The sequence below is a fragment of the Chaetodon trifascialis genome, chromosome 2 (assembly GCF_039877785.1).
Source record: "Chaetodon trifascialis isolate fChaTrf1 chromosome 2, fChaTrf1.hap1, whole genome shotgun sequence".
In the NCBI taxonomy this organism is placed as follows: domain Eukaryota; kingdom Metazoa; phylum Chordata; class Actinopteri; order Chaetodontiformes; family Chaetodontidae; genus Chaetodon; species Chaetodon trifascialis.
Window position 1 is genome coordinate 8,320,345 of NC_092057.1, and position 8,817 is coordinate 8,329,161.

The following is an 8,817-nucleotide window of genomic DNA, read 5'->3' on the forward strand; positions in this document are numbered from 1 at the left end:
ATGATAATTCACTTTCTGCTGAATGAATTTCTTCTGTCTGACTCATTTCTTTGACTGTGGACTCACTAATAAGCTGCTAAAACACAGACATGAGCTCTTGTATTTTTATTTTCAGGACTTGTCTTCTGGGGATGTCTGTGTGATATGGTTAAAAACACCATCATTGCTGTAACAACAATGTTTAAATAAAATGAACTGATGGCAACTCAGTGAATCTGTAAACTGTTAGTCCAAATTTAATCAGACAAAAACAGACATGTACATTAAAGACCAGCAGATTTTTTTAGTTTTTGATTAAAATGAATATTTTAATTTAAACAGATATTTTAACAGATTTGTAAAATAATAATATATGATCATAAAATCACAAGACAATTAAACTGAATGAGAGTAAATAAACATTTTGAACTGGATGAAGATGTTGATTTTAAACACAAGCTGTTTGCAGAAAAGATGGTGGATTCTGGAAACACCAACCAGACTCCTCCTCCTCCTCACTCCAGTGAACCATCATCCAGATCTACTTCTGTGCAGGAACGAGCTCATCGATGTCTCGGCCCCCCTCCAGCCTCTTCTCCATGGCGATGAGCAGTTTGACCCCATCCACCACCAGCTGGGTCAGAACCACTTCGCTTGCGCCGAAGGTCGCCGCATTGCTCACCTGATACAGCGCCGGGGATTCTGGGACATGGAAAGGCAAGTTTGAGACTAGAGCTGAAATCTTCTGTTGAACTCTGACTTTGTGATTTAGAGAAAAGAGTTGCAGAAAAAAAATCAGGTTTGATCTCAACAACAGGTCAGACATCAAACCTGTCAACAGGTGAATTTTGTAGCCTGTCTGAAGTGATGCTCTCCATGTGGGTCATACATCAGAATCACATACGTGACATTATGAAGCTGCCTGCTTGTCACATGACTTTGAAACATCTTGAATACATATAAACAAACATAATAATCGCTAATCTAGCACCTCGCATACAGGAAATGCAGGGTACCTGTGAGACCTCAGGCTCAGGTGTGCCCTTGTACCTGTCTTGTCCATGCGGATCCTCAGTCTCTTCAGGACGTCCTGCAGCCGCTTGTGTTTGGGAACGTGTTGCAGTCTGAGGTGGACTTTGATCCTCAGACCCGTCCCCACGTCAGCCGGAGAGCTGCTCACCCACCCCAGCTGCTGCTTCCAGATGAATGGATGTCTGAGCTCTCTGTACATCTCCTCCAGCTGGAGAGGAAAAACACTCAGAGAATCAGAGGTCAAAGGTCATCAGACACTTTACCACCTGCTTTTGCACTCCTCACAACCTTTACATGCTCTTAGTGGTGGAGAGGTGATGGTTCACTGGTTGAAAACCACCAGATTCACCAACAAGTGATGACTTGGATTAACTTGTAATCAGACCCATCACTGACCTTCTGCAGGTTGATGCAGATGCATTTAAAAGCCTCTGCAATGTTGGCATCATCTCGTGTGGACACAAGTCTGAGGTGGTCCTCCATGTTGACCCAGACCACCAGGCTCCCATCTTTACTCACCCTGCACCAAGGAATCATGGGACATGTTCTCTAGTCAGAGAAGTTACTGGATCAAAAAGACTCATGCGAAGAAACCAGACTGTTGCAGACTGACCATACTGCCCTGGCGTCGGGCCAGTCCCGGGCCACACCAGTACGAAGCTGAGAGGAAGATGGAGAGTTCAGGTTCAGCTCCTTCTGCTGCTCCTGGTTCAGTTCCTCTAGTAAGAGGAGTCGCCCCAGCAGCTCGTCCTCATCCAGCCGATGCAGAGCTGAGAGCAAAGAGGAGAGTAAACCAGTAAACTAGTAAATCACAGGCAGTTAACCAGGTAGTAAACAGCTGGTGGTAAACAACCAGAAGAGCTGAAGACCCTTGTATGCATCAATGGCTTTTAACACCATGCCGGAGGACTACAGTTGGAAACTAGCCTTTGACTAACACTGGCACATTTACAGTAATGTATGATTGATGTGCGCTGTCCTCTTTAAATAAACTTAAGAAAAAAAAAAGACTGTCAGAGCTGCCTTCTTCTGTATAATGAAGAGAAATCAGAAATCAGAGGCTGAGCCTGTCAGAACCCGGACGTGCAGTACCTCTCCTGGCCAGTGTGAGGAGCTCTCTGCGCTCTCCTCGGCTGCAGTGTGTCGGGAAGCAGAAGTCTTCAACTGCCCGAACAACACTCACCTCACAGCGTGCAGCGTAAGACCTGTCCAAGTCATCACCCCCCTGCACACACACACACACACACACACACACACACACACACACACACACACACACACACTATTAAACAGAGTTTTATTCAGACTTCTTTGTTTCATGCGTTGTTTTTGTTTTCCAGTGAACAGACGGTGAATCGTGCACCTGCATGCTTCAGTTTCACTGGAAACACAATCAGTGAGCTGAAACACGTTTTTCTTATATAGTCCACTGACTGACCTGAGTATATGGACGTGTGCACGATTGTGTTGCTGTGCACGATTCTCAGGGTCACGTGTCTTGGGTGGACCAGTTACTGGTCATCTTTCTGCCTTGTTTTAGACTTGCTTGTTCCTGAACGATTGCACTTTTCTACAATAATTACTTGTAATCAAATCAGCGAGTGACCAGCCAGCAGTCTGACAGCTACCTTCAGATTGTCGTGGTTGAAGTCGCTCTCTGGCGTCTGGCTGGTGATCTTGTGTTCGTGATGCGCCTCGATGATTCGGTCAAAGAAATCGCAGAACAGGATGTAGGACTGGGCGTCGCCCGCGACACACCCCACAGACACCGGACCTGGCCAATCACCTTCGTGCACAAACATCACAGACCGATTGATGCGTTTACAATGATGTCGACAATGTTCCCAAATCGAAAGAAAATATACTGACTTTGTATTTCAAGGAGAGTTTTTAGCTTTTATTATTAGTTATTTTTATTATTAGTTTTACTTATATTTACTTAAATACAGCTTTTCTGACAGAGACCACAACAGCAACACATACCAGCGGATCTCTGCATGAAATCTTGAACTTACTCATCATCCACCATAATGAATTGTTGAACTTTGTCTAAATCTTTCCTAAATGTTAACGGAAACAAACAATTATGATCAGCAGAGAAACACCAAGTAAAATGTTGATTTTTAATTTGAAAGTTTTCTCATACATATTTGTCAAACTAATCACTGATCACTCCTTGAAAGTCTGTGACTTCCTTGTCCTCATTTTAATCTGACTGTATTCTCTGACCACCAGCCAGACCCTGACATCATGTTGACATCATGCTGACATCATGCTGACATCACGCTGACATCACCTGGTTCCTCGAGGCCGGGCCTGATGACATCATCGAAGATGACTCCGCTGTGGGTGCAGCGGTTGAACTGTCGGCGGTACATGGCCGGCGTGAGGATCCGGCCCATCCAGGTAAAGTTCCTGCACAGGTCAGGGAACTCCTCCTCAGGAGAACCCCTCCTCAGGTGGAACCGGGACATGGGGTTGGGGGAAACCAAGCTCTAAACACACAGGAAGTCGTCACAGAGGAGACAGGAAGATCATGTGCTATGACTGAAAGCTCCAGAACAGCTAGTGGACCTTGAAGTGTGAAGTGAAGCTGTTTAGATTCCACTGTGACGAACACAAAGCCTCTTTTGTAAATATCTGCTTATTGTGAATCTGATGCAGCGACACGTTTCACAGACTGGGAAAGATGTGGAATGCTCCAAAAACACCTGTTTGGAACATTCCACAGGTAAACAGGCTCATTGGTAACAGGTGAGAGGATTGGGTATGAAAAGGGGTATCCTGGAAAGACTCAGCTGATCATAGAGGATGGAGCGAGGTTCACCACTTTGTCAACACATGATTGTATGAAAGAGATGAACACATGAAGCTGCTGTCAGCAAACACAGTTTGATTATTGATGATTGATTGTGGATTTATTGGTGTTTCACAGAGACACTGAGGCTGTGAAGTCTTTGCTAACTCATGCTGTTTCATGCTGGATTGTAGTGATTACCTCTAAAATGGGCCGGTACCTCATCTCCATGGGATGATCAGCTGGAGCTGCAGCAAACACAAAACGTTGGAATGTTACATGCCATCAATGGAAATGTATCGTGTGTATAGAGCTCCTTTAAAAATCTGGGAATGAAGATGCAACACAGTGAAACATGTTCGATGTAGGAGTCAATCCCAAAAAACATCTAGCGATAAATTGTGTGACCTAATAGCGAGATTAAAGATCAAACGATCAGTCGAGTCAAAACTTTATCAGAACTGAACGTATAAAGGATGTGAAATTTGTTTGATGGCAGCACAGCACAGAAACAGAGTTAACGTTCGAGCACAGATGACACTCATCCCTGTTTAAAACACGGCTGTGATCAGACGAGTTAGTTTACTGAATGAAAAACAGGCATGCAGTGGAATCACTCACGTTTGACCTTCCACATGTCGTCAGTCCGACGGCCGTCAGGAAACAAAAGGTCTAAGAATAGTCGCGTTGGCCGTGAGCAGCTTGACCTGCAGCCTGCAGGAGTCCAGTTACAGTCCGGCAACGTCAGGCTTTTTATAACTGCACACAGACCAGCTGTGGATGTCCATGGTCTCATCCATGAGAAGAGGACGTCCCACCTGTCTCACCTCCATAATAAGACCCAGCCTCTGTTGTCAGACCGGATTTCACTTCTGATTTATCTCCATGTGGAATTTCCCCTTTTGGAATTTCCCCTTGTGGGACTAATAAAGGTATATTGAATTAGGACAAGACACATTCACTTCACTTCAGTCTGATTGAACACCTCTGATGCTCTCTAATGTTCAGTTAGTTTATTTTCTTGTGTTGTAACTGGAGGTGCAATAACAGGCTGCAGAGGAGGAAGATGCTGATTGGCTGGACAGTGATGAGGTCAATGACAGTGAAGTTTGATAAGAAGCTGTGTGATTTACAGCTTTGTGAACTGCTGCTGTTAGTCTCCTAGCCATGCTAGCTTTCACAGTTAACACGTTTGTTAGCCTCCTAGCCATGCTAGCTTCCACAGTTAGCATGTTTGTTAGCCTCCTAGCCATGCTAGTTCCTGCAGTTAGCATGTTTGTTAGCCTCCTAGCCACGCTAGCTCCCACAGTTAGCATGTTTGTTCGCCTCCTAGCCATGCTAGCTCCCACATTTAGCATGTTTGTTAACCCCTAGCCATGCTAGCTCCCACAGTTAGCATGTTTGTTAGCCTCCAAGCCATGCTAGCTCCCACAGTCAGTTTGTTTGTTAGCCACCTAGCCATGCTAGCTCCCACAGTCAGCATCTTTGTTAGCCTCCTAGCCATGCTAGTTCTCACAGTTAGTATGTTTGTTAGCCTCCAAGCTGACTGAACATCTGTAACATCAACAGGTGGAATATATGTTTCATGTGTATCTGTTCTCTTGTTTGTTACTTCAGAGTAACAGAGTCCCAGAGGAAGCGTCTCTGTCCCCCGTTCCTCCTGTTGACAGTGGTGACTCATTTCATCGTGTGTGGGTGGAGGACACCTAACATGCTCCTGTGAACTGCCTCCTCTCCTCTTTCTTATACTCTTTCGTTTGTGATGAAAATAGTTTGTGTAGATGATTTTATCTAGTGTGATTTCATCAATCGTCTGTAGATTATAGATTATGGATTCGTCTATTTGTTCTGCTTGCTCTCTTTACTACTTCTCCTTTTGCTTCTGCTTTTACTTTCACTGAGCTTTACTAATCACTTTCATCTCATTTATTCTGTACTCACAGAATCAGTTTGTCTTGTAGAAGTTTTGTTCACTTGCACTTTCATTGGACTACAGGTAATAATAATAATAATAATAATAATAATAATAATAATAATAATAATAATAATAATAATAATAATAATGATAATAATAATAATAGTAACAATAATAATAACGTGGACATTAATATTGCACCCACGTACTCCTCTTCTACAGAGCAGGATTACTTCCTGTCATCACATGATTGGATGATGCAAGTGGCAGATTGATAAACGGTTTGTCATTCATTCATTCAGCTCAGGCTCTGGTGGTGAGTAACTCCAGTACGAAGCTGCTCTTTATCTTCTTTTTTCAGCTTCTTTTATTGTCTTCTTTGTTGTGTTTATTCTTTACGTCTCACGATGAAGGATTTCAGGAGAACGGGTGCAGAACTGAAACTGGTTTTCGTCTGACCAGCCGGCAGCTCCAGCTCCAGCTCCAGCTCCAGCAGCATCGCAGCGTGTTGAGGTAACAGCCTGTTTATAGTTTTAATGTTTACTGTCTGCTCGTGGCCAGTCTGGCTTTAGAAAATAGTTTAGAAACAGTCACAGTGAGAATAGTTTCGTTTGCCTGAAAGAGAAAGGAAAACTTCAGTGACTAGCACGGTGGACCAGAGTTAGGGAGAAAACACACAGCAGGCACGGACCTGTGTTCAATGTGTGGCTGCATGAATCGGCTGTTCATTACTCAAACCAGGAGCACTGCTCTGATGATTCTAATGAAAGATAAGAAAAGGGAGCGAGGATGACGGTAAGAAAGAGATTTGTTCATACATGAGACTTTCTGTGTTTGCAGCAGTTACAAAGTTCTTCACAAGTTACAAATAAGCACAAAATATCAAACAGGCACAAGAACAACAGAATAAAAAGAACAAAGAGAATTAATGAGCAGAAATGTCTGAACCCAGAAAGGTGTTTGATCTGGTCTGTATAGTTTTGTTATTACCTGTTTTCCTCGTGTGTCAGATTTCACTTTGTGTGTTTTTCCCGCCATCCTGCTTGTCTGACTGGTTTCACCTTCTTCAGAGCACATGGCTCACCTGCTCATCTGTGAAGGCTCCATTAATGCTGAACACATGTTCAGGTTTTGGAGCAACATGCTACCGAGCAGACGATGTCTTTTTCAGGAAGACGGTGTCCAACCAGATTCTGCTCTTATCTTATCTTATCTTATCTTATCTTATCTTATCTTATCTTATCTTATCTTATCTTATCTTATCTTATCTTATCTTATCTTATCTTATCTTATCTTATCTTATCTTATCTTATTCAAACAGCACGGCTCTGTCTGCAGACCCAGACCCTCACCCGCCTATGGTTATGGGATGTTGGTGAAGAAGCCGGGTCGGCTCTTTAAGTGACCATTAATATTTTGCTTTAGTTCTGCTGAATTTGCTGGGATGTGCAGCTGTAACTGTCCACTATCACAGCTCCTGTACTACCCAATCAGAACTCCTGTCACTGCTCTAATAAATTTGTTACAGTTTGTCTTCAGGTTGATGATACTGCCTGATTTTAGCCACGATGACATCAGAGGACCTTTTGAACACGCTGATGGATTTAAGTGAGGAGGAATTCAAGCACTTCAAGTGGTTGCTGAAACAGCCCCACATCCTGGACCGCTCCAAAACCATCAAAGTGTGCAAACTGGACGGGGCAGACAGACTGAACACAGTGGATCAGATGATAAACACCTATGAACTTCACGGAGCTCTGGAGGTGACCGGAAAGGTTTTAAAGAACATCGGCAGGAATGATCTGGTGCAGAGGCTGTCAGACATCAGATCAGCACCAGAAGGTCAGTCACGCTTTTTTCTTTTATTTCTATCTTCAGATGAAAGAAGTAGGCTGACAACACAATACCTGTGACAAGGGTTTCACAGAGTGTTGTAATCCTCAAAGAAAACAAATGGAGGCCTGATCTCATAATTATGAGAAAAGGTTGTCATTCATTGTTTGTGAGAGGATGAACCCATGTGACACAGAGACAGGAAGTGACTCTACAGTGAATTCTAAACCATCTCCAGGGATGTGATTTGGGCAGCAGCAGTGTTTCAGGACAGGGCCTGTGGGTGTAGACCCTCCTCATTGGACAGCAGGACTTTCTCAGCCACCTGTACACCGCCCAGAATATCTGCACTTAGAAGTAAAGATTCATTGGTGGAGTTACACAGCTCACACTCCGACGACTCAACTATCCAAGACGAAACTGTACAACCTACAGTACACAACACAGAGACATTTTAAAAACCACCTGAAGTGAACAATAGTCAATAATAAGCACTGATTAACCTCATGATAAACAGTAAGTAATGAGGCATATTGAAAATATAACATCATCTGTCTCTCTGTGTCAGTGGACGTCAGTGACGGTGGAGAGACTTCAGAGAACAGAGGACCGTCCTCCTCTCAGAGAGAAGGTAAAGCTGCTGTGTTGTCTGGTATGTATGGAAGCCCTGGAAGACCCAGTATGGTTGGAAGTTTGAAAAAATAAAGTGTAAGTATGTTTTATTGTCAGTATGAGACATTGTGACTCGATTACAACTGAGAGAAAGCAAAGATGGACGACTTTGAAGATTTAGTCAGCGCAGCATCAGAGCACCTGGGCTCAGCTGATAGGCTGCCATCACTGTGAAGTTTTCACCTTTTATTCTGTGTTGTAAACATGTTAACTTTGTTTTGCTGAATCATGAAGAAACCCTGAACATGTATAGAATCAGAACACTGATTGAGTTCAGGATTAATGGGAGGCAAATTTTCAATTCACAGCAGTCGCAGATAAAGGCAACGCAAAGGCGAGTTAAGTGTCCACCCTGAACGCTCAGTCCAAACGTCTGATATATCAAGGACAATTATACATGTTCCAACTGAAGTGACATGTAAAGCTTTGGCTGCTAGCATAAAAGAAATAGAAGCTGCAGATATCTGATCATGTGAGTGAGAGTGAGAGACGGTATGTGGACTGAAGGCGAACGGTCAAACTGAAGTCACAGGACTCAGCTGAAACCGTGCAGTGGTCACCAGTCCAGCGCTGCGATTGCACTGTACCT

General features: G+C 43.6%; 1 protein-coding gene across 1 annotated transcript; it reads right to left on the reverse strand.

The window, feature by feature from the left end:
- Nucleotides 1-488: 488 nt before the first annotated feature.
- LOC139345057 (creatine kinase M-type) lies at nucleotides 489-4,595 on the reverse strand. The gene is made up of 9 exons (XM_070983515.1): nucleotides 4,430-4,595; nucleotides 4,010-4,056; nucleotides 3,308-3,506; nucleotides 2,640-2,797; nucleotides 2,104-2,236; nucleotides 1,625-1,781; nucleotides 1,408-1,531; nucleotides 1,030-1,219; nucleotides 489-681 (listed from the first exon to the last, which is right to left on the reverse strand). The coding sequence occupies exons 1-9, from the start codon at nucleotides 4,443-4,445 to the stop codon at nucleotides 521-523; spliced, it is 1,185 nt and encodes a 394-aa protein (XP_070839616.1). The 5' UTR covers nucleotides 4,446-4,595; the 3' UTR covers nucleotides 489-520.
- Nucleotides 4,596-8,817: the final 4,222 nt, after the last annotated feature.

Bases quoted from the DNA above. Each gene is read 5' to 3' on its own strand.
- LOC139345057 (XM_070983515.1), bottom strand. The intron at 2,798-3,307 runs GTGATGTCAGCG...TTGTGCACGAAG, and splicing joins GCCCGGCCTCGAGGAACCAG to GTGATTGGCCAGGTCCGGTG. The intron at 1,220-1,407 runs GTCAGTGATGGG...TTTCCTCTCCAG, and splicing joins TCTGCATCAACCTGCAGAAG to CTGGAGGAGATGTACAGAGA.